A 26376-nucleotide genomic window follows, 5' to 3' on the forward strand; every position below is an offset into this window, starting at 1 on the left:
TGGCCTCTGCCCAAGGGCTGTTGCTGTGATGAGTGGGCTGAGTGACTTGGGAGTGCATAAAACATAGGAGAAAAATCCCCAAGTAGCTTTGCACGAACGCTCACAGCGCTGTGGTCAACTGTGGCTGATTCCAATTAACCTGGAAAACCAGAGCAGGAGGTGGTATAAACTGCTGGGTCAAAAAAAGTTATTTCTTGGTTAATGCAAAAAAATCTATAAAAGGTGGTTATTTTTTGGGAAGGGAATGGTAAAGTAGGGGTAGGAGATGAAAGAAAAGTGAAGTAGTAGTATGACTTGGAGGAACACCACCACCGATGGGCAGAGTAAAAGAGAAATGCCAGTTTTAAACAGCCTGAATCTTCTCATTTTCTTTCATTCACTCTATCAAACGAATCTCAACATCCTTAACTCCTAATGACTTCATAACGCCGATTCATCTCCTATTATAGATGTTACAGTTTTCCCCATAGTTTATCCTATTATCTTTATTTTCCATGTACATTCAACCTTTCTTTGTTGATGATCTTTGTATTACCCATCCTAATATCCCCTTATTGAAATATGTATTTCTAATAGCCCCTGTTGAAATATGTAAACCGTTGTGATGGCATTACCGAATGACGGTATACATAAAACTCAAAAATAAATAAAATAAATAAATATCCTTCCTTCTCCCTTTCTTTCACTGGGTTTATATTCAGCACACAGCCGAAGGGAATATCTTTAAAGATGAAATAGAGCTCAGTGTGGAGATGGATGTAACTCCAAACTTCCAGAGGCTTATCAGAATTTAATGCCACTATTCAGATTTTATTATTTGTAGGCACAATTTCATGTAACAATTATATTCATAACAGATATGCCAGTCTTTAGAAGAAAAAAAAATACATACAACAAGCAATAGACAAAAAAAAAAAAAAAGACCATTATTAGCAACATCTTCCAATCTCCTTCCCAGGACAAACGCAGGTTCTCCGGGGAGCCGATTCCGATCTTCAATACAGGACTTCACTTTTCAGGCAGACACTTTCAAACTTGCACTTCTGTTGATTTTGCAAGGCCGAGTGCTTGGGCTAAATCATCACTCACACCATGCTTTAGAGTTCTTCTCACTGTTAGAGGCAAAACAAAAATTATAACACCACTCATTGTCAATACACTAATGCCTTCAATCTTTTCTTCCAGCTAGTGATATGATGCACAGGACGTATAGAAAGCACCAAACCGTAGGAAGAACAGTGAACAGGATGGGAACATCAAACCAGTAAGCGAAAGTGAAGGTATAAACTGGCATGTCTGGTGTATTTTCAGTGTGTTTTGGAATGGGGAATATTAAGTCACTTTATTATATTACACAATGACTTTCTTTCTTTCTAAATGGGAAAAAAATTCAAACTTTCCATGTTTTACATAGCTTTTATTATAGTACATCATCCTTTAGTTATGTTGTGGCTGTCCTGGGTAACGGAAGAAGTGAAAGACCTGTGTGGTCCTAAACGTTCATGGCACCATAACTCTTAACTTGATCCAATAAAGGGTAATGAAGTATATTTCTAGAGAATTTTCAGTACAAACTGTATGAGGATTTCTGGCTCATGGTATTAGAGAGTTTTAATATTCAGTGTAAGAACACAGTAATATATGGAGTTTTAATATTTTGTATAACTATAAAGTGTAGATACTTCCTTTGCCTGTTGCAGAGGTAAAAGTGATGCAAGATCCATTTAGAGGTCAATTTTCAAAGATGTTTACCTGGCTAAAAATACCTTTTGAAAATTTCCCCCACCCTCTGTTGCAAGTGAGAGTATGTACACCGTTTCATATGTTTAAATTGACTCAATCCTATTTACAAATGGATAGCCAATAGGCTGGTTTCTCTCTGAAGATGCATCATTGGGAGCCTTACAACTGTGCATTCTGGGGTAGATTTTATAAATCTACACGCGCGCATACTTTTGTTCGCGCACCAGGTGCAAACAAAAGTACGCTGGATTTTATAAGATACGCGCGTAGCCGCGCGTATCTTATAAAATCCGGGGTCGGCGCGCACAAGGGGTTGTACATTTGTGCAACTTGCGCGCACCGTTCCCTCCAAGGCCCCCATCTCTGTCACGAAAGTTACGCCTGGTCACCCTTCTCTGTATCCTTTCCAGTTTCGCTCTTTTTTGAGATGTGGCGACCAGAATTACACACAGCACTCTAGATACAGAGGTTTTATGATATTCTCCATTTTATTCTCCATTCCTTTCCTAATAATTCCTAGCATTCTGTTTGCTTGGCTGCCACCCCACACAAAGTCGAGGATTTCAACGTATTATCCACGATGACGCATAGATCCTTTTTCAGGATGGCGACTCCTAAAATGGTCCATCATCGTGTAATTACATTTTGGATTATTGCTCTCTGTGTGTGTCACTTTGCACTTGTACACAGTAAATTTCATCTTCCATTTTGATGCCCAATACTGTTAAGTTCGTCCTGCAATTTCTCACAATCCTCTTGTGATTTAACAACTTGGAATAATTTTGCATCATCTGCAAAGCTGCTCATGTCACTTGCTGTTCCCTTTTCCAGATCATTTATAAATATGTTTAAAAGCGCCCATTCCAGTACAGATCCTTGGGGCACCCCACTATTTAGCTTCCTCCATTCAGAAAACTGACCATTTAGTCTTACTTTTTATTTCCTATGTTTTAACTAGTTTGCGATCTATAATACATTTCATACCTTCAAGCAACTAGTAAGTAAGCAAGAACTACAAACAAGGATTCTGAGTCTGTAGGTGGATGTCAGATTCCACAGGCTAGCTAATGTTTAATATGCAGGGCAGTTGAAGAAAAGATATGGAATTTGGTAAGTCTTTCTCATTTTCTTTCAACAGGTGCCAGAAGCTTTCAGCAGCTGAAGGATGGAAACACTGCATCTCCAAAGCTGTCACCATTGCCACTACTTCTACTGCTGTCCAGATGGATGTACTGATCCATAGGGAGGAACCAGTTCAGTGTGAAAGACGAATGCAGATCAACTCCCTCAGGAAACAGGTGGTGGAACTCAGAGAGAAGGTGGCAAGACTGAGAAGTATCTGGGAGAATGAGGATTACAATGATGAAATGCTTATCGAGGTGTAAAAAATGGAAATCTCAAGCACATGGCAAGGGACCACAAGAAGATAGTTGGACCAAGATTACTTTAGCCACTAGACCCTCATCTGGACTCAGATTGCCCTTGAGCTGCAGAACCAGTATGTAGCCCTGGAAGCGGAGGAGGAAGAACCATCTCGGGATGAGGAGAAACTAAAACCTGCAAATCCCAAAACCGCAGGCTCAAGAACCACTGCACCTAGGTGAGAAGTGGTGGTTGGTGACTTGCTCCTGAGGGGAAGAGAGGCATCCATCTGCCAACCAGATACGTCGTCCAATGAAGTATGCTGTCTGCCAGGTGCTAAAATCCTAGATATTATGGAGAGATTGCTGAAACTCCTCAAGCCTACTGACTACTATCCAATTCTGCTCATCCATGTTAAGCACAAATGATACTGGCAGGTACCTCACAGATTGTATCAAAACTGATGTCATGGCTCTGGGAGAGAGGGTAGAGCAGACAGGTGCACAGGTGGTATTCTCCTCAGTCCTCCCAGACAAGGATAAAGGCCCAGGCAGGGAAGCTCGCATTCTGGAATTGATTGAATAGCTGTGTAGATGGTGCTGATGAGACCATTTTGGCTTTTTGGACCTTGGGATGATGTTTCAAAGACTAATGGGCAGAAATGGGGTCCACCTGTTGAAGAAGGGGCACAATGTCTTCCAGCATAGACTGGCAAACCTAGTGAGAAGGGCTTTAAACTAGGTTCATTGGGGATGGGCGAACAAAACCCTATGGGGTAGATTTTAAAAGAAGCGCGCGCGCACATGTACGCCCGATTTTATAACATGCGCGCACATGCTATAAAATCGGGGGTCGGTGCGCACAAGGGGGTGCACAATTGTGCACCTTGCACGTGCCGAGCCACGCTGCCTTCCCCGTTCCCGTCCCCCTAACCTGACTTTCCCACCCCTTCCCCTAGCTCTACACTAACCCCCCCCCCCAAAATTATCTTACCTTTTGGGCCTGCCTCTGGGCAGGCGAAAGTTGCGTGCGCCGGCAGCTTGCTGGCACGCGATCCTCCGACACAGAGGCAATGGCCGCTGTGTCGGAGGCCTCTGGCCACACCCACACCCCACCCCACCAGTAAAGCCCTGCTATTTACACGCATCCTGGGGCTTCAGGCCTGGCGCGTGTAACCCTTTTAAAATCCGGCCCTCAGGAAAGTGAAAATCCTCAGATAAGTAAAACATTAAACACTTGTATAGAACTGGGAAAAAAAGGACAAAATTTGGAAAGCAATGTATCCTGGTTTTAAAGGCTGTCAAGGAAGAAACTGACTTGGATGTAGTGCCTATATAACAGTTTCAATTAAATGCTTCAGCTTCCTGTAACGCCACTATCTTGGCCCGCAACAGGACCGTGTTTCGAAAAAGCAATTCTGCATCAGGGGGACACTGCTCTCTTTCACATTCAGTTGCTATCTGGCGCAAAACGTTCAATAAACCGGAAGTCACCATTACGTACCTGGCAAATCCCATTAAAAAGCTGTGGGACATGATAGTGGAGCTACAGGAAGCTGAAGCATTTAATTGAAACAACATTATACAGATAAGTTATTTTATTTGCAAGACAAGAAAAAAGTTGAAAAATGTAAGTCAAGTCTGTGATCGGACCGATGATTATAAATAAGGCAAAAGAAGCCTCATCTGGCTGGGAGTTGCCTAGTACGAAGGTCCTACTATAGACATAACATCAAAAACCACATGATTATGTATGTTTGAATTATGAGCATTGTTTAGCTTTTCAATATTGTTGACACCTTGAGTTCATTTTTACTTATGTTCTTGAAACCATGTCTATCTACATGCTCAGTAATTTTGTTCTTTAGAATAGTTTTTGCCATTTTCCCAGCACAGATGTCAGGCTCATCATCAGTCCATAGTTTCCTGGATCACCTCTGGAGCCATTTTTAAAGATTGTTATTGCACTGGGCACCCTCCAGTTTTCAGGTAAAACAGAAAAATGGTAGGTAAATTACTAGTATTAGGCCTGCAATTTAAGTACCTGGTTCCATTTTTTAAAAAAGTTGTATTTATTGAAACCAGAAGAACATATACAAAGCACCAAACACAGTGACAATCCATAGGCAAAAGTACAGATCAGAGGGCTTGCACAAAATATATTAATATTCAAATAATATTAAACAAACCTTCATCTAGTACTTTCCCCATATCTTTTGGTACATTATGTCTCAGCTCATTAAGTCAGCATTTCAATTAGGGCCACCCTCATGTACCTGTTTTTTTCTCAAGAAGATGGCTATTGTAAATCTAGCAGTGCCCATAGAGTTTACGTAAATACTGACTCAATGTTCAACGTTATCCAATCCCAGGGATTTCCCTGGTTTTGGTTTCTACCTATGACCAAAATGTACGACAAACCATCACATGCGTAGATAGGACCCTTTCTCAGTGCACGCTCTCCAACATAACTTTGAAGAGGAGGGAGAAAACTTAACATAAAAGAGTGGGTTCCTATAAGTTCCATGTAGCAACTTATATATTAATTCTGTTCTGTGACTATAAAGCGCTTCTGTGACTATAAAGCGCTTCCAATCATTCTGTCAGTTCGGCCCAAGATCTGCCTTCCATTGATTAATCAATCCCATCAGGAGAGCCCTACCTTCCAGAGTCTGAATCATCACAAGGAAGAAATCACTCTGCCACCTTCTTCAGCAAGCATCAGCACAGCCTTAACCCTGGCGGTTGCCCTCCTTTTTCACTTCACGTCCTCAGATTTACGTAGGGCCTCCCGGATATGAACATCTAAACCCTTCGACTCCACCCACAACTCATAGTCTGATTTTAAAAATCCAAACATAACCCACCACTTATCCTCCCACAGCTGAGAGGATAAGTGGTCAGCTTTCCACCAATCATCCATGTCCACTTGTAAAGTGAAAATAGAAATATTTGGACTATCCGTGAGCAATGGCAACACCAGTCCCCTTACAGAAAGCCCTCCATGTCCTCACCATATGTGTAATAATATAGTTAGATCTAAGAGCACGGCTAACAAGCAGAGAACATGGGGACATCAGCAACAGGGAGAACAAATCAGCTCATGTACCTGATTCCCCCCCCCCCAGAAGATGGTTATTGTAAATCTAGCAGCCAATATCTAGTGTCCATAGAGTTTACGTAAATACTGACTCCACCATCCCAGCCTCCAGAGATCACCAGGGCATCTGATATTTGCAGCACAGCCAATCCTTATGATTAGCTAGCCTGGATGTCCAATAATATGCCTGCAAATTAGGGAGTGCAGTTCCACCATTCAACTTAGTCTGCCACAAGAAGCACAGTTTAATCCTGGATACTTTTCCCTGCCAAATAAGTCTCGACATATCTTTAAGAGCTGTAAGAAAGATCATAGGCAATGACTAAGGGATATACCGAGAAAGAAATATTAGCTTAGGCAGTATATTCATTTTATGAATAGCTATTCTTCCAGTCCAAGACACAAGCAGAGGATCCTGCCAATCTCTCAAGTTATTGTGAATCTTCTGAACTGGAACATCATTTTTCTTATGGTGATCAGACCGCTTACTGCTGTGCTGTAAGTATCTTTTTAATCAGAAGCAACATGCTATTACCCTTCTGGAATAATGTGTACTGTTACTTACAGGACTTTCTGTTGGCTCTGGATCTCTTGCGTTCCTTGGTTGTAGACAGCCTTGGATGAGGGTTTTGCGTGACAGACTTTACCAAACGATCCATTATTTCATCTGAGGCATCAGTAGGGGGACTTGTAACATCATCCTTAGCTTCAGTAAAGTCTGGAGGACTACATATTCCTATACCTACATAAAGTTGTTATAATAATATCATAATTAAAAATCTATCATAAATAATTGCAAAACAATCATCACATAGAACCCAACTTCCATGTAAACTTAAATATAAAATGAGTTGCAAAAATGCTATCACTAAATTTTAAATATTTTGCATACTAAATTGTAGAGTTGTGATGCATAAATATTAAGTTAAAAATAAATAAATTTAAATAAATTGCAGCTTTTAAACTAGAACAAAGGGGAAAGCTGACAGTCACTCAGCAGCACATGGTTCAGAGGGAGGTATCTTCAAAGGATACTAATGATGCATTAGAATTAGAGCATCCCAACAGTGAGGTTCCAATAATAAGAAAAGTAGTCCAAGTACCTGTAACTAAAAACTCACCTGAGCTAAAAAATTCTAAGTTATCCCTATCAATTAAAAAGCAGAACGAAAATACAAACAAAAACCAAACTTTGAAATGTTTGTATGCTAATGCCAGAAGTCTAAGAAGTAAGATGGGAGAATTAGAATGTATAACAGTGAATGATGACATTGACTTAATTGGCATCTCAGAGACATGGTGGAAGGAGGATAACCAATGGGACAGTGCTATACCGGGGTACAAATTATATCGCAACGACAGAGAGGAGCACACGGGAAGCAGTGTAGTGCTTTATGTCCGGGATGGCATAGAGTCCAACAGGATAAAGATCCTGCATGAGACTAAATGCACAATCGAATCTTTATGGGTAGAAATCCCTTGTGTTGGGGAAGACTATAGTGAAAGGAGTATACTACTGTCCACCTGGCCAAGATGGTGAGACGGTCAGTGAAATGCTAAGAGAAATTAGGGAAGCTAACCAAATTGGTAGTGCGGTAGTAAGGTGAGATTTCAATTATCCCAAAATTGACTGGGTAAATTATCTCTCTAGCATGCCCGATGATACAAGTTCCTGGATAGAATAAATGACAGTTTTATGGAGCAATTGGTTCAGGAACAGACGAGAGAGGGAGTAATTTTAGATCTAATTCTCAGTGGAGCACAGGATTTGGTCAGAGAGTAACGGTGGTGGGGCCGCTTGGCAATAGTGATCATAATATGATCACATTTAAATTAATGACTGGAAGGGGGAACAGTAAGAAAATCCATAGCTCTCATGCTAAATGTTCAAAAGGGAAACTTTGATAAAATGAGAAAAATAGTTAGGAAAAAACTAAAAGGAGCAGCTACAAAGGTAAAAAACATGCAAGAGGCATGGTCATTGTTAAAAAAATACCATCCTAGAAGCACAGTCCAGATGTATTCCACACATTAAGAAAGGTAGAAGGAACACAAAATGATTACCTGCATGGTTAAAAGGTGAGGTGAAAGGGGCTATTTTAGCCAAAAGATCTTCATTCAAAAATTGGAAGAAGGATCCAACAGAAGAAAATAGGATAATGCATAAGTGTTGGCAAGTTAAATGTAAGACATTGATAAGACAGGCTAAGAGAGAATTTGAAAAGAAGTTGGCCGTAGAGGCAAAAACTCACAGTAAAAACTTTTAAAAATATATCCAAAGCAGAAAGCCTGTGAGGGAGTCACAGTTGGACCGTTAGTTGATCGAGGGGTTAAAGGGGCGCTTGGAGAAGATAAGGCCATCGCAGAAAGATTAAATGATTTCTTTGCTTCGGTGTTTACTGACGAGGATGTTGGGGGGATACCCATACCGGGGAAGGTTTTCATGGGTAATGATTCAGATGGACTGAACCAAATCACGGTGAACCTAGAAGATGTAGTAGGCCTTATTGACAAACTGAAGAGTAGTAAATCACCTGGACCAGATGGTATATACCCCAGGGTTCTGAAAGAACTAAAAAATGAAATTTCAGACCTATTAGTAAAAATTTGTAACTTATCAATAAAATCACCCATTGTACCTGAAGACTGGAGGAGGGTGGCTAATGTAACCCCAATATTTAAAAAGGGCTCAAGGGGCGATCTGGGAAACTACAGACCAGTTAGCCTGACTTCAGTGCCAAGAAAAATAGTGTAAAGTGTTCTAAATATCAAAATCACAGAACATATAGATTATAGAAAGACATGGTTTAATGGAACAAAGTCAGCATGGCTTTACCCAAGGCAAGTCTTGCCTCACAAATCTGCTTCACTTTTTTGAAGGAGTTAATAAACATGTGGATAAAGGTGAACCGGTAGATGTAGTGTACTTGGATTTTCAGAAGGCATTTGACAAAGTTCCTCATGAGAGGCTTCTAGGAAAAGTAAAAAGTCATGGGATAGGTGGAGATGTCCTTTCATGGATTACAAACTGGTTAAAAGACAGGAAACAGAGGGTAGGATTAAATGGACAATTCTCTCAGTGGAAGGGAGTGGACAGTGAAGTGCCTCAGGAGTCTCTAATGGGACCTGTACTTTTCAATATATTTATAAATGATCTGGAAAGAAATATGATGAGTGAAGTTATCAAATTTGCAAATGATACAAAATTATTCAGAGTAGTTAAATCACAAGCAGATTGTGATACATTGCAGGAAGACCTTGTGAGACTGGAAAATTGGGCATCGAATGGCAGATGAAATTTAATGTGGATAAGTGCAAGGTGATGCATATAGGGAAAAATAACCCATGCTATAATTACACGATGTTGGGTTCCATATTAGGTGCTACAACCCAAGAAAGAGATCTAGGTGTCATAGTGGATAACACATTGAAATCGTCGGCACAGTGTGCTGCGGCAGTGAAAAAAGCAAACAGAATGTTGGGAATTATTAGAAAGGGAATGGTGAATAAAACGGAAAATGTCATAATGCCTCTGTATCGTTCCATGGTGAGACCGCACCTTGAATACTGTGTACAATTCTGGTCGCCACATCTCAAAAAAGATATAATTGCGATGGAGAAGGGCTTCCAAAATGATAAGGGGAATGGAATAGCTTCCCTATGAGGAAAGACTAAAGAGGTTAGGACTTTCAGTTTGGAGAAGAGACGACTGAGGGGGGATATGATAGAGGTGTTTAAAATCATGAGAGGTCTAGAACAGGTAGATGTGAATTGGTTATTTACTCTTTTGGATAATAGAAGGACTAGGGGGCACTCCATGAAGTTAGCATGGGGCACATTTAAAACTAATCGGAGAAAGTTCTTTTTTACTCAACGCACAATTAAACTCTGGAATTTGTTGCCAGAGGATGTGGTTAGTGCAGTTAGTTTAGCTGTGTTTAAAAAAGGATTGGATAAGTCCTTGGAGAAGTCCATTACCTGTTATTAATTAAGTTGACTTAGAAAATACTAATAGCCACTGCTATTACTAGAAAAAGTAACATGGAATAGACAATTTTTGCCAGGTTCTTATGGCCTGGATTGGCCACTGTTGGAAACAGGATGCTGGGCTTGATGAACCCTTGGTCTGACCCAGTATGGCATGTTCTTATGTTCTTAATAATATTTGCAACAAACACAGCAGTAATATTTTAAGGGAGCCTGGCACTTTCCACCTATTCTTTTCAACTGAATTCGAACTGGTTTAAAAATTGAGCTACAGAGCCACAAGCTTTTGGGGCAGATTTTCAAAGCCCTATGTGCGTAGGGGGGGTTACGCGCGCCGGGCCTATTTTCAAAAGGCCCGGTGGCGTGCATAAAGCCCCGGGACGCGTGCAACTCCCAGGACTTGAAAAAGGGGCGGGGTGTGGGCGGGGCGTGGCGGTCCAAGGTTGCTGTGCCTGGGATCGGGGGCCGGCCATAACTAGGTAAGATAACTTTTTTAGGGGGGTTTAGCTTAGGGCTGGGGGGGCGGGAGAGTTAGGGGAAGGGAAGGGAAGGTGGGGTGGGGGGTAGGGAATGGAGGAAGGCTGCGCGGCTCGGCACGTGCAAGGTGCACAATTGTGCACCTCCTTGCGCGCGCCGACCCCTGATTTTATAACATGCGTGCACTGTGCACGCATGTTATAAAATCGGGTGTACGTTTGTGCGTGCCGGGTAGCGCGCACAAATGTAGGCTGCGCACGTAACTTAAAATCTGCCCCTTTATCTGCAACTACCCAGAGTTTTTACCACTATGACAATCTCCTCCTCCCAGTCATCATTCATCACAAACACAGTGCTTGGGTCAGGACCTATGGGCAACGGCCCCAGCTAATATCGACCCTAAATCTGGTTCATTTTGTAACTGCTTGCTTTGATGTCAAGTCTTTTTACCGGCAGAGTTTACACTAATTTTCAAAGGGACTGTTTGTGCGTGTGTTGCCTTTGATAATGATCCCACAAAAACTGCCTGCATACATTTGCAACTGGCTAATGTGAATATTTGAGTTTTTGTTTAAATTGTTTTTATTAATCATTGAAAGTTAACAAAGACAATGAACCAACATTCAAGTTTTTGTATTACATAGCGGTGCAGTGCAATCACATAAACAGCTAACCCGCAAACAATGATTCTAGTGCGATCTTGAATAGCTCCACAAAAGACTACAGTCGCCCACCAGCAGTTGTTCTGCAGCTGGCGGGTCACTTTATTAAGAGAGTAACACACTAGTCACAAAAACAGGCCGATACAGGCGCGTTTTCCCTTACCCCTTGTTCAGTAAGGGGAGGAAAACATGCGTCCAACCCGCCGAACCTAATAGCGCCCTCAACATGCAAATGCATGTTGATGGCCCTATTAGGTATGCACGCGCGATTCAGTAAGTAAAATGTGCAGCCAAGCCACTGGAAAGTTGTTCCATGCCAGCCACCATCCTCTCAGTAAAGAAATATTTCACCCTCACCCCGTGACTCCTTGTTTTAGATCCTCCATCTGCATGGAAACCTTGGAGGTATTTAAAGGTCTTTATCATATCTCCCCTATCCTACCTTTCCCTTTAGGATATGCTTGTTTAGATTTGTAAGTCCCCATATGCTTTAGAACAAAGACCACTTTGTTCTGGACGACTCCATCAGGTTTATATCCTTTTTAAAGTACGGCCTCCAGAACTTCATACAGTATTCCTAATGAGGACTCACCAGGGGCAATATCATCTCCTTTTTCCTGCTGACCATTCCTCTCCCTATGCACCGAAGCATCTTTTTGGCTTTTGCTGTCACCTTTTCCACTTATTCAGATATTATGCATTTGGTCTGCAAAAAGACAACTGTCTATGTGCTGCTGTTGCTGGCCTAGATTTCTTCCCATCAGTAGCTATAAACACGGCCTTGGTAGCATTCCCAGCCCTGGCTGACCTGTGAAACAGAAGCCCAGCCTGGGAATCAAACCCAGGTTTACCTCATGAGCCATTAGGCCAGCTCCCAATAGCAGTAAATTGTCAAGCCTTGTTTTTTTGGACCGTAGACATGTTTCGAGCAATCATTTATGGTATTTTTGAAGTTGTAATCCTTACTAAATTATAATCTGATTTTAAAAATAAATCCAAATCCCATAACTTTTTAGCAGATGCATGGAATAGGCACCCGTTTGGTAGGAATTGAGTAAAACTAAGAAAAGCAGTTAAATTTGCACAGTTTTGAGACTACATGCAGAGACAGTATGCTCAATTATGAGCGGAGACCTGAGCAATGTTTCTTCTAATTGTCACTGGGGCATATGCCGGTCACTGCTGTTGTACACCTAACTTTTGTAAGTGAGGAGGGAGGGTCCCCATCTTGTGCTGTTCACATCCCCCCTATCCCCTGGGAGCTGTTACCACTGCCTCAACTAGGGACCACAGCTCCATCTTTCTTCCTCATTTTCTCTCTCATCTCAGCTTCTCTCTCTGTCCCCTTCATTTTGCCATCTCTTCTCACTCATCTCTAGCTGATGTGCGCGTCCTACAGGGAACATTGCACCCGAGTGCCGTAAGTATGTCTGACTCCACAAGGCAGCTCTCTCCCGGGAAATGTCTGAACTGCTTGGATATGGGGGCAGGACAATAGAAGCTATCAGTATAGTCTCTCAGTACAAGGAAAAATAGGGCAGGAGAAAGCTTAAAAGAGATTGAGATGGCTGTGGACAAGCGAGTTGCTAGCTGTTTCCTAGTAGATGGGACACACATATACCATGTTGTAATCTTTGCATTGTTGGCTTAGCATGACAGGATGAGATTGTAGAGGTGACTAAAGTGAGGGTCAAGTTTAAATTTGATTATCTTATTTGTGGTCTTTGACCTGTTTTAGGTGATTGTGTTTTCTATACTCGCTTTTATTATTATTGTGGCAATTATTTAAATGTTACTATATGTACTGTAAGTCAACATGAGCAGTTCTGTGGCAGGGTGATTAATCAAACTGAACTAATAAAGACATGGCCTGAGCCTCCTAAAGAGGAATTTTTGCTTTCTAGAGCAAAAGCTCTAAATTCTCACTTCAAAAAAGAACAGGAAAAGGCTTTTTTTTTTCTACCTTGTTTTCTGGACCTTTTGGATCCTAACATAACAAACCTCCTCTCATAACAATGACAGGACGTTAGCAGCTCCACACACATGGGCAATGATCAGAGGCTTGGTAGCCCCCCAACATAAAACCTCCCTCACACATACACACAAGAACAATAAGATGGGCACTTCCCAGCCCCACACACTCCCCCTCCCCTCCCCCCCGCGCATCATTTCTCTCTCACACACCTCTCTCTCAGCAAGCAGGCTGGATCCCCAGAGGCTCCGCATCTTCTGTGGATGTGGAGTGGCAAAGGGTCCAACATTTATTTATTTATTTATTTAACAGCAAGACCACAGGGCAATTCCACCAGATGTAGAAAAATAGCCCAGGGGGGATCCAAGATGGCCGCACGCACAGCTCAGAGCGAGTGACTCTCTGCCGTTTTTGAATTTTTTTTACCGGCTGAGCATATGCCCACAAAGCGAAAGGGGAAGGTACGTGTGTACCCAACTGTACCGCTGCCTTCACCGATAATGCAGCAGGAGATAACATGTTTTTTGAGCCCTCCAGCTGAAACCCCGCGAGTCGAGGAGCCCACTGTATCAGCGGGGGAGAGAGGACCACTGTTACCGGAGGAGACTTCGTTGAGCCCAGATCTTAGGCAAGCACCTACTTTCAGAGCCGGGTTGCTGTCCCACCCCACACCGCAGTTTGAGAGTACTACATCCGGGTCACCTGCAGAGAAGGGATCTGTGACTGAAGCACCGGTGCAAGGAGGAGCTGTACCGGGTGAAGTGAATAACAACAACGCTGGAACTTCAGGTACGCGGTTGGAGACAGGGGCTGTGGGGGGGAGATCACCAGCAGCAAACCTGCAGCTGCTGCGAGGAGAACCCCCTGAATTCACACCCCTAGCAATTCCGATACGCCCTGAAGTAGTCACGCTCGACACTATATGGGATTTAATGGCTGGACTAATGGCTGCAGTTAACATGTTAAACGCCAAACTGGACCACTCGACTTCCCAAAACGATTTAGTTACAACAGAAATTCAATCTCAAGTAAATGTTTTAACTCATAATGTCTCTGTTCTGGAAGGGAAAGATAAGGAAAATATGAACTTTAAGGCTGCAACAGTCAAAGACCGGGAAGCATTAGATAGAAGGCTGGAGACCCTGGAGAACTGCAATAGACATCTAAACCTAAGGATTTTAAATTTCCCCAAGGTATTGGGAGAAATACCGTTTACAACATTAAAGATATTTCTTCAAGAAATACTAGGTTTTACCCAGGAAAATATGCCTTCTATCAACAAATGTTATTTTCTACCCAAATCTGGGTCACCAATTGCTAGACCGAATTTGCAAGAAAATCTGACTGAAATCCTAGAAAGTTCATCTATTGAAATAATGGACAGAGCCACGTTACTGGTGTCTTTTATTACTAGGCTGGATATTCAAGCTATTATGAAAAAGTATTTTCAATTATTTCCAGTCCAATTTATGAGTGCGACAGTAAACATTTTTCCGGATCTGGCCCCCACAACGCAAGCAAAACGTAGAAGTTTTTTAACTCTACGTCAAGCTGCGATTGATCTAGGTTACTCCTATATGTTAAAGTTTCCTTGCAAGTGTGTTTTGAAAAAGGGACCAGAATTATATATATTTTTCTCAGTTGAGCAACTAAGAGTTTTTCTTGATGCGAAAAAGTCCATGATCCAAACTCCCATTATAGTTTCAAATTAAATGAAAGCTGGAATTATGCGTTAGGGCTTTTCCTTGTATCTAAATGTTGTGATAATTCTCTCTTATTAATTACATGGGATCTCCCCCTGTTTAAAATGATTTTTGGTTAAATGGATACAGAGTCTGTATTATGATACTGTGATTTAGTTATGTTAAACTTTTTATTTTTTTTTCTTTTCTCTGTATAACCATGTATTTCTTATATACAAATTATAATATTTAATTTGTAAAACGAGATAAATAAAGAATTAAAAAAAGAAAAAGAAAAATAGCCCTGGACCCGAGGGGGGAGGAGAGATCAAGCAAGAAGGAAGGGGGTTCAAGGCATAAGTTAGAACCAGGGAGAGTGTTTGAATCTGGAGGGGGCCAGGCCTTGTGATGGGAAAATTCAGCACAAAAATATTTATAAATCTGCATTTTTGAGTAATAACTTTTTTCTTTATTGCATTATAAATTATTTCTGAAAGACATTGAATGAATGAAGGCCTGGATGCACTAAGCTGCAATGTCTTTTTGCGGCAGGGGCCCCACTATCACAGGGAGGTACAGCTGAGACAGTGGGGCCCCTCCTTGGGAAAAAATATCTCGGCTGTATCGCCGTGTTTTGTCTCGAGGCAAAACAATGCGGCATGATTCCTTTACATGCGATGTCGGCCGCCATCGCCTTAAAGGGCCTACCTATAGGAAACAAAATGGAGCCAGAATTGTAAAAAGTGTGCAGGGGATCAAACCTGACCCTTTCCCTCAGCCCAGGACCACCACTCGAGGCGGCCCAAACAACCAAACCCCCAAAGTATATGGTTGCGTGATGACTAAGGGTTCCCCCTGCCCACTATCCAATTAAAATGTTAAAAAAAAAAAAAATCAGGCATAGGGTCACCCCCACCCCACTTTCCGTAAAAAGCAGGGCAGATAGGTCCCCCCCCCAGTACCCCTACCCCCCTGATTTAAAAAAAAAATCACTTTGTTGGTGTTTAGTGGTGCCCCTCCCCCTCAGGACTCCGTTCCAAGTCACCAGTCAGTAAATCTCCAGTGTCTTGGGAACTCAATGCAGTCCTTGCTCAACTCATGAAACCTTCCTTCCAACCTTTTAAGTTGGTAGATGTGAATTTCCTCCCCTGGAAAGTGTTTCTTGCAGCTGTCACTTTGGCTTGAGGAGTGAATTGAAGGCTCTGGTTTCTTGCTCATCATACCTGAAGTCTTTTCACAACAAGATGGTTTTCTGTACTCACCCACATAGGCCCGTGTAACATTGGCACGCATAAAACGGGGGCTCAGGATTGCGCGTCCGCTTTCCTAACTTTCTCCTGGGCGTCCGATTTAATATTAAAATGAGCTGCCCTTTAAAAATGGAGGCACTAGGGGAAGCTTTGCATCCCTCGCCCCTCCTCGGCATCGGGCGTCCAGGAGATGTGGCTGTCAGTGCAGCTTAGGAAAACACACGCTCAATATGAGCATCCGTTTTCTCCCGCTGGCCGCACAATATACATGGTCTGGACCTTGAATATTGTGTGTGTATACTGAGTGTCCAGAATTTCTTTTTTCCCAAGACTATTTTTTGCATGATGCTGCTTTCTGTGGTTCCTCCTACTTTGTATCACGATGATACTAATAGGAGAAACCACAGAGAGCCAGATTTGTATTTGGTTGAACCCTTGATCGTGGCATACCTTAATGCCATTTCATGGGCTGGTGTTAAGTTTGCCGTGTTACAATGGGCGCATTTTTTGAATCCCTCGGTAATAGCTAATAGTCTCATCTACATGGAATTTACCTGTGATGAGCACTATTAGCCATGCGCTGGTTTGGGCGCCCGTTTTGGATGCACTGATCTCAGGATTGCATTGGGTGTAAGTCTAGCACGTCCAAAACACTTGTCCAGCCGTGCATTTAGTGCCACCCTGACCTGAGCTCCCGATATTGCATTGGCCCCTGAGTTTCTCCCGAAAGTAGTGTCCGCTTTTCACATCAACCAAGCTCCTATGCTGCCAATCTTCTTTCCAAAACCACCTGCATGCAAAAGAGAACAGGCTCTCCACTTCTTGGACTGTAAGAGAGCCCTGACATATTACCTAAAGATGATTTAATCTCACTTTCAAGCTTCTCAACCGACTGTCTCCTTTAATCTCAATAAACTGGGAAGGGAACTTGCCAAATTAACTTTGTTTAATTGGCTAGTGGACGGTACAGCACACTGTTATGCACAGAGTAGCTTAGAAATTACAGACACTGTGAAGGCTTATCAAGTGAGAGCCATGGCAACTTCAGTGGCCGATCTCAGGGCCATGTCCAATGAAGACCCAGGCAAGGCTGCTACTTGGTCATCTGTTCACACCATCACATACCATTACTGTCTGGTTAGCAGTAACTTTGGATAAGCAATTCTATGCAGCCTGTTCACCACCCAGTAGTCCGCTCTCCACCCCGTGGGATCAGGTTGTCTTTTAAGTAATTGCTCCATAATGCAACCCTTAGCTTGGAACTCCTCGTGTGTTATGGCTGATTCATGCCTGCTTATCAACAGAGAAAGTAAGTTTGCTTACCTGTAATCAGGATTCTCCATAGACAGCGGAATGAATTTGCCATACTTAATAGCCACTTGCCTCCCTGAAGTGTCAACTACCTCACTAAAGCTTAAGCTCTGGCAGAGACCGAGTTGCTTACAAGGCAGCGTGCATGCACAAAATTCCTGCTCATGCTCCTAAAGCTTTTACGGAGCTCTGAGAGATGGGCCAATGATGGCGCGTCAGATGACATCACTCATGTGCTATGGCTGACTCATTCTGTCTATGGAGAACCCTGTTTACAGGTAAGCAAACTTGCTTTACTATGTTAGGCTTGACTATATATATCCAAACAATAAACTGATTCTCCAAGTATGCACAATTGTAATGGACTAGGTAAAGGTTAACAATCATTCAAAGATGAAACATTTTGAAGGTGCTGCTCCTTAGGTACATAGGCCAGACACACAGCTTTGGGACTCAAATTCCAAAAAAGATAAAGATTATTAAAACAAAGACAAATTTAATTAAAACTAACAAATAAAAAAACCCCAAAACTTACTTCTAACTCCTCTGCTACGTCTTATTTGGGGCTCTGCTGATAATATGAGAATATTCTTCATGTCTTCATGCCCTTTGCCTGTCTCCTCTTCCAGCTCAGCAGCAAATGACGGAGTTACACTATTTCCTGTGCTGCCTGTGGCACTGACAAAATTCTCTGTCTGAAACAGATAATCAGGTACACTTCATTTGAACTGTGTGCAGTCAAGAACAATATCTACAAACTACGAGGCCAATTTTCAAAGCGACAGGGAGTTATATGCGGGCTGGGCCGCGCGTATTTTCACAGGTACGTGCATTGCTAAGGATTTAGAAGAAAGGGGCGGGGCGAAGGCGGGCCGAGACAGCGCCAATAGGCAGAGTCCCGCAGAAGCGCGCACTGGGATCCAACTGCTGCTGCTACGGACCGCGGGAAAGTATTTAAACAAAAAAATCCAGGGTAGCCAGCAGGGTTTTAAGGGTGGGGGCTGATAGGGTAAAAGGGTGGCAGGTTAGGTAGGGGGTTTAGGAAGTTTGCTCCTTTACAGGGGCGAACAGGGAGAGAAGAGGGAATTGGGCCTATGGTGTGGCCGCACATACCTACTAAAATCCCCTCCTTATGCGAACGAGACAGGATTCGCGCTTGATGTAAAACCGTGCACGCATGTGTGCATGGGTAGGCGATTTTATAACATGCGCGTGTTTATGAGCACATATTATAAAATCAGCGCGCCCCATGTGTGTGCGCCGGCAACCGCACGCACATTGACTTCTACGCGCAGGTCGTAAAATCTACCTTTGCATATGTAGATTCTCTCCCGACTCCATTGTTCCTTCCTTTATTCTACTATAAAACCTCCCTGAAACATATCATCATATATCTGTCATGCCTTGAAAGCATTTTGGGGTATATTTATATGAGAGAGGCTAAATCATAATTTATAAACTACCACCAGTATTAAAAGATGGTACATGTGTATGGCATACAAAAAGACATGAGAACAAATACACTTTACAACATAATGTGTTTCACGAATGTCGGTAAATAAAAGTAAATAAATAAATAAATAAATAAATAAATCAATCAGAAGACAAACAAGTACAGTGTTCTAGGACCCTGCTCTAGAGGTTATAATCTAAGAGAAGACAACAGTGAGGAGTCTCAGAGTCCTATTTAGAGGAATTCAAACACTATACCGTCTGTCAATTGGCCACATCCATTGCAAAGGACAGGCAAGACAGGTGCCAGGCTGGGTGGCTGTGAAGAGCTGCCATACCATTGCCAGCCTTAGACCAGTGGTGGATGCAGATCCTGTGCAGCTACTCTGAACAGCAGGCCAGCTGCATTAGAAGGGAAAACCTTTCCCACTAGCTGTCGTTATGTTCTGTGAATGCCCTGCACATGACACTGCATGATCTACACATGCAAATAAGAGCTTGTGTGTTTTCCATAGCAGGTCGAAAGCTCTGGAATTCACTGCTTGAGACGTTACGAATTTTACCAGATAGAAAGAAATTTAAATGTGAACTAAAAACATAGCTCTTTAAAAATGCTTACGATATAACCTAAAAACTGCAGAACATACTGATCCACAAAGACATTAAGAATAAAAAGAATAATAATCAAATCATGAAGATAAACCCAAATGAGAGAAAAGATCTCAAACAACATTCCGAACATAATGTGAAGACCATCATTTCGATTTAATTCACCATACACTCTTTACCTTAGAGATTAGGTCAATTATTAATACATCCTAGATAACTTCATTTGATAATATTAATGCCTGTCTATGAAAACAACGCTGTAACCAGCCTTTGTTTGTCTGTTTAGATATAACTATGAATGCCACTTTGAAAACCGCTGTGAACGGTATTATAAAATGTCTAAAGTAAAAATAAAATAAATAAATGTAATGCCTTCTTTTGGACCCAAATATATAAAATGCGGAGAACCATTTTGGGAGAACCAAGTTTGCTCAAACTGTTCCTTTGTCTTCGTCTCTCATAAAGTCACTGTCTTTAGTACAATAGCAAGAAAAAAAAAGTCATAGTAGTCCTCTTTTTCTCTTCATCCCCTCTAAGGCTCTAAGAGCAATGGGAGGGGTAGGCCAACCTTTTCATGGATAGTGACTTCCTTTTCAGGGTCTAACTGGAGACAGTGGAAGCAGCAGCAGCAGCAGCGCCTCAGCAGCAGGAACCCTCTCCAAGGTACAATGAGCTCCAGGGGAACAAGGGTTCAACTCCCACTGCCACCCCTTGTGACACTTTACCTTCATTGCGTCAGGTACAAACTTACACCTAGAACCATGATGTTTTTTCGTGGGAAGGTCCCAATATCAGGGGAGTGGCATAGTGAGAGTGGGCCCCTCCCCCGAAAAAATCTCTCAGATTGATGGCATGTTCTTCTGTCTCATAGCAAAACACCACGGCACAAAAGGATGTGACTAGTGGCCCCTTCAGATATGATGGTGGCCCCGTCCTCAAAGGACCACCATCGCCTGAAAGGGCCACTGCCAAAAAATAAAAATTGCCATGGTAAAAAGAAGCTGTTGAGCGAGGGTCAGGGTTGACCCCTGGCTCAAACCAGGGCCACCACTTAAGGTAGCCCCGACCCCCAAAAGCTTTAAAAATAGATTTAGTGCGATTTGAGGTGACAGCCCCCCAACTCTGTCTTCAATATCCTGCATGCCCCCCCCCCCCACTCCCCCCTGCCCATTGAAAATAATGCAGTCAAGATCCCCCCAGCCCCCAGTGACGGATTTAGGTTTATACACAACATAACTCTTCTCAAAAAAGCTTACACGGTTGTATTCAAGTATATCCTGCTATAAAAGAGACCATCATACAAAAAGGCATATTTCTCACCCCCAAGAGCTATCAGGTGTTTTTAACGCTGTATCGAATGTTCGCTATGCTCTTTATATAATCATTGGTTTCTAAAAGTTTTTTAAAATGCTTTTTTTGTTTTTTGCAAATAAAATCATCGTCACAGGTTCTCAACTTAAGTTAAGCTTCGATTGTCACATTCCAGTGGGAGCACTGAGAGGAGAGGATCACCTTGCTGGTGGCTGAAAGGAATCCGTAAGTTTTTGCTTGGGACATTGTCTTTTTTAAAAGTATTGGGGCAAAGTTAACTATTTGGGAATATTATTTAGTGTGTTTGTTCTTTTAATAGTCAATTAGGAAGTGAATAAACAAGTTAGACTGTATTTTTAAATAGTCAATAAGGCAACTAGTAAACAATAGGTAGTGTGTTTATTTTTAAAAGTCTGTAAGGCAACTAGTAAGCAGAACTGAGTGTTTGTATTAAAAAAAAAACCACAAAAAGTGGCCAGAAGCTAAAAATAAGCTAGGAGCAGTGTATACCTAAGTAAAAAGGTTGAAAAGTTCAGCTCAGTTACTCACCTTGGAAAGGTGTTGAGGTAGTGTGATTTGGTTTGAATAGGTACCAACATTTGTTAATCAAGAGAGCAGTGAGTCACTCTGGCTGACTAACTGAAGTTAGAGTGTTTGTATTTCCCAACCCTCGCCCACTCACCCCCAGCTCATCCTTTAATTTATAGGCAGGTGCCACTTTAAAAAAAAAAACCAACTAACTCAACCCGGATTTTAATGGATACGCACGGCTACCCGCGTATCTATTGAAATCCCGTGTACTCTTGTTCGCGCCTGGTGTGCGAACAAAAGTATGCGTGTGCGCAGATTTATAAAATCTACCCCAATATGATCAAATTTGAATTAATGACTGGAAGAGGAACAGTATGCAAAATCCACGGCTCTCGTGCTAAACTTTCAAAAGGGAAACTTTGATAAAATGAGAAAAATTGTTAGAAAAAAACTGAAAGGAGCAGCTACAAAAGTAAAAAATGTGCAAGAGGCGTGGTCATTGTTATAAAATACCATTCTAGAAGCACAGTCCAGATGTATTCCACACATTAAGAAAGGTGGAAAGAAGGCAAAACGATTACCAGCATGGTTAAAAGGGGAGGTGAAAGAAGCTATTTTAGCTAAAAGATCTTCATTCAAAAATTGGAAGAAGGATCCAACAGAAGAAAATACGATAATGCATAAACGTTGGCAAGTTAAATGTAAGACATTGATAAGACAGGCTAAGAGAGAATTTGAAAAGAAGTTGGCCATAGAGGCAAAAACTCACAGTAAGAACGTTTTTAAATATATCCGAAGCAGAAAGCCTGTATGGGAGTCAGTTGGACCATTAGATGATTGAGGGGTTAAAGGGGCACTTAGAGAAGATAAGGCCATCGCGGAAAGATTAAATGATTTCTTTGCTTTGGTGTTTACAGAAGAGAATGTTGGGGTACCGGAGAAGGTTTTCATGGGCAATGATTCAGATTGACTGAATCAAATCACGTTGAACCTAGAAGATGTGGTAGACCTGATTGACAAACTGAAGAGTAGTAAATCACCTGGACCGGATGGTATACACCCCAGAATTCTGAAGGAACTAAAAAATGAAATTTCAGACCTATTAGTAAAAATTTGTAAACTATCATTAAAATCATCCATTGTACCTGAAGACTGGAGGGTGGCTAATGTAACCCCAATATTTAAAAAGGGTTCCAGGGGCAATCTGGGAAACTACAGACCAGTTAGCCTGACTTCAGTGACAGGAAAAATAGTGGAAAGTGTTCTAAACATCAAAATCACAGAACATATAGAAAGACATGCTTTAATTGAACAAAGTCAGCATGGCTTTATCCAAGGCAAGTCTTGCGTCACAAATCTGCTTCACTTTTTTGAAGGAGTTAATAAACATGTGGATAAAGGTGAACCAGTAGATGTAGTATACTTGGATTTTCCGAAGGCATTTGACAAAGTTCCTCATCAGAGGCTTCTAGGAAAAGTAAAAAGTCATGGGATAGGTGGCAATGTCCTTTTGTGGATTGGAAACTGGCTAAAAGGCAGGAAACAGAGAGTAGGATTAAATGGACAATTTTCTCAGTGGAAGGGAGTGGGCAGTGGAGTGCCTCACGGATCTGTATTGGGACTCTTACTTTTCAATATTTATAAATGATCTGGAAAGAAATATGACGAGTGAGATAATCAAATTTGCAGATGATACAAAATTGTTCAGAGTAGTTAAATCATAAGCAGATTGTGATAAATTGCAGGAAGACCTTGTGAGACTAGAAAATTGGGCATCAAAATGGCAGATGAAATTTAATGTGGATAAGTGCAAGGTGATGCATATAGGGAAAAATAACCCCTGCTATAGTTACACAATGTTAGGTTCCATATTAGGTGCTACAACCCAAGAAAGAGATCTAGGCGTCATAGTGGGTAACACATTGAAATAGTCTGTTCAGTGTGCTGCGGCAGTCAAAAAAGCAAACAATGTTGGGAATTATTAGAAAGGGAATGGTGAATAAAACAGAAAATGTCATAATGCCTCTGTATCGCTCCATGGTGAGACTGCACCTTGAACACTGGGTACAATTCTTGTCGCCGCATCTCAAAAAAGATATAATTGCGATGGAGAAGGTACAGAGAAGGGCTACCAAAATGATAAGGGGAATGGAACAACTCCCCTATGAGGAAAGACTAAAGAGGTTAGGACTTTTCAGCTTGGAGAAGAGACGGCTGAGGGGGGATATGATAGAGGTGTTTAAAATCATGAGAGGTCTAGAACGGGTAGATGTGAATCGGTTATTTACTCTTTCGGATAATAGAAAGACTAGGGGGCACTCCATGAAGTTAGCATGTGGCACATTTAAAACTAATCGGAGAACTTCTTTTTTACTCAACGCACAATTAAACTCTGGAATTTGTTGCCAGAGGATGTGGTTAGTACAGTTAGTATAGCTGTGTTTAAAAAAGGATTGGATAAGTTCTTGGAGGAGAAGTCTATTGCCTGCTATTAATTAAGTTGACTTAGAGAATAGCCACTGCCATTAGCAATGATAACATGGAATAGACTTAGTTTTTGGGTACTTGCCAGGTTCTTATGGCCTGGATTGGCCACTGTTGGAAACAGGATGCTGGGCTTGATGGACCCTTGGCTCTGACCCAGTATGGCATATTCTTATTTCAGGAAAGGGATATTCCCACTGGCTGGACTGCCCAGCTTGCTCCCTCATGTAAAGGGGTACGGTGGCAGTTCATGGAGTGTCCCTGGGGTTCTTTGGACCCGGTAGCAGAACATCACATCTAGGTGCACAAAGGAAGTGCAAAGAGACTCACTCCAAATTTCAGTAGAAAATATAGATACATACCAATATGGAGGTCATAGTATCAGCTACAGTTGCACATTAAACTTTGTATTTCTATTTCTCCGTATAGATTGAGAACCTGAAAAGAAGGTCTGGGAGCTCTGCTCGAAATGAAAGGGATAACTTATCTGGCTGCCTGCCAGGTGGGATAGGGCCAGAGGTAGGTTCATCAGGGAGATTTTCACATGGTCTATCTACGTATGTCCTGTTTCCATCACTAGCCACAATATTGGCCTACCACTCAGCAAGACCTGTCTCTGCCTTAAACTTAAGCAAACCCTCATGCAAAAATACTTTGAGCATGGCATTTCTCTGGGTCATGGGCAGCACTGTAATGAAGTACTACTTGGAAGGCATCCTTTAAGCCTAGCCGTAAACTCTTCAGGGTGTTCGAACCCACTCCAAAGTTTGTTATCACTGAAAGTATATACCCCCTATCCTAGAAACATCCATACACTAAGTGCTGCATCATGGCCCTTGGCCACAACCCAACCCTAATTACCCTAAGCCCATATCACAAGTGAGGTACCATCTAATAAAATACTGCTGAACTGAAACTTCTGTATTTCAAATAATCATTATATGACCTTGCCATCCCGCAGATAGGAACACTTCCCTTTGCCTTCACCTCTTCTAGAAAAGGAATGCTCTATGCCTGCCTGTATGATTGTGTACATCACACCCTGGAGTATTTGAGCTCATGACACACATTTTGAGTTCTCTTCACACATGGCACTTCCTCCTTATCATCATCAAAGGAAGAAGTGGAGAAAGAGGAGAAAAACAATGATGAAGGCCCAACCCCTCCTGAAGCTGAAGCCATTGCCACTGCCAGGGAAGAGCAGGCCACACCACTGCCATTCCCTCCACCACCATACCAGAAGCAGACCCAGCAGTGGTAGTGCAGCTCCTCCTCCCCCCCACAGGAGGCTCTGAACCAGCTCCAGAAACCATCCCACTCCCCATCTCAATAGGGTCTCCTTCCCCTTTAGCCCCGGGATCTAGGTTTGCAGAGACTCAAGCTGGCTAGCCCTTGCCGGCTGAGGAAGGCCCAGACCCCCCTCAACCCCTTCACATCATATGCTGACTTGTCAATAGCTCTTAAGCCTGGCTCAGTGACTGGTGCATCAGCTCCAGGCCGTGAGCCAGTATCTGAGGAAAATTTTGCCCAAGGCATGCAGATGATGGTGGAGAAGTTGAAAGGGGCCTGAACTGACTGCAGGAGTCTGGCACAGCAGTGGAGTAACTCGCGGAGACTCAAAAGCACCTCACTGCAGTTCTTGAGCATGTCAGCATTCAGTCTCCACCTGTAAGGATCCATTGCTGGATCCTCCTCTGGCCTGTAGGTGGTGCTGTGAGCTATTGTGGATTATCTAGCTAGTATTTCAATCCAGCACCCCTTGTTTTCCCCTGGTGGCCATCTTGTTTCTTGTACAGACCTGTATTTATACTGAGGCAAGTTCATCTGTCAGTTCCGAGAGCTTGGTCCTACTTTCCTCTCTGGCTCTGTTCCAGCAGCTGGAAGACTACTTCACCTTTAGATTCTACATTCAGCGCTCCTGCTTGTTCTCCCTCCTGGGTTCCTGGATTGTTCCTGGTTCCTCGCTCTGCTTCGGCTAATTTGCATAACCACACAGTGGCTGAATATGGACCCCCTATATGTATATCAAATTATGTTGTATATTTTATGTTAGGCCCTTTTGAGAAACACTTTTGATTAATGGTATATGATTGTTTATGTTATGTTGCATACATTGTGTATTTTGATTTTCTTTGATTCTTTGTTGGTTTTATGAGTGTTTCTTTTTTCGTCACACTAATCTTTTTGGATTTGTGGATTGTAAGAGCACATAAATAAAATCAGTGCAAGCTGCCTATCTTTCGCCCCCTTATCTAAGCTTGCATGGAGGACTACTCTGAATTTGACTGGCTAAATGTAGCCACTTAATGAGATTTAGGAAGCTAAATTGAGCCAATTAGCCTTGTCAGTTTTCAAGGCTTTGATCTTCCCACCTAGGTTGCTGTTGATGCTCATGGTATAGAAATTGAAAACAAAAGAATACAATATGCTACACTCCTTTTGAT

At 42.2% G+C, this 26376-nt stretch overlaps 1 protein-coding gene across 2 annotated transcripts in view; it reads right to left on the bottom strand.

Moving 5' to 3' along the window:
- Window positions 1–783: 783 nt before the first annotated feature.
- The window catches only part of FHOD1 (formin homology 2 domain containing 1), a 302110-nt gene continuing 276517 nt past the window's right edge, over window positions 784–26376 (bottom strand). For both annotated transcript variants that reach the window (XM_029608780.1, XM_029608781.1), the window contains exons 20-22: window positions 18081–18240; window positions 6770–6946; window positions 784–1112 (exon numbers count right to left, since the gene is read on the bottom strand). In XM_029608780.1, coding sequence (XP_029464640.1) covers window positions 1030–1112; window positions 6770–6946; window positions 18081–18240 — 420 coding nt within the window. In that variant the 3' untranslated portion in view covers window positions 784–1029. The remainder of the gene's footprint in view (window positions 1113–6769; window positions 6947–18080; window positions 18241–26376) is intronic.

This window comes from Rhinatrema bivittatum, chromosome 7 (genome assembly GCF_901001135.1).
Source record: "Rhinatrema bivittatum chromosome 7, aRhiBiv1.1, whole genome shotgun sequence".
In the NCBI taxonomy this organism is placed as follows: Eukaryota; Metazoa; Chordata; class Amphibia; order Gymnophiona; family Rhinatrematidae; genus Rhinatrema; species Rhinatrema bivittatum.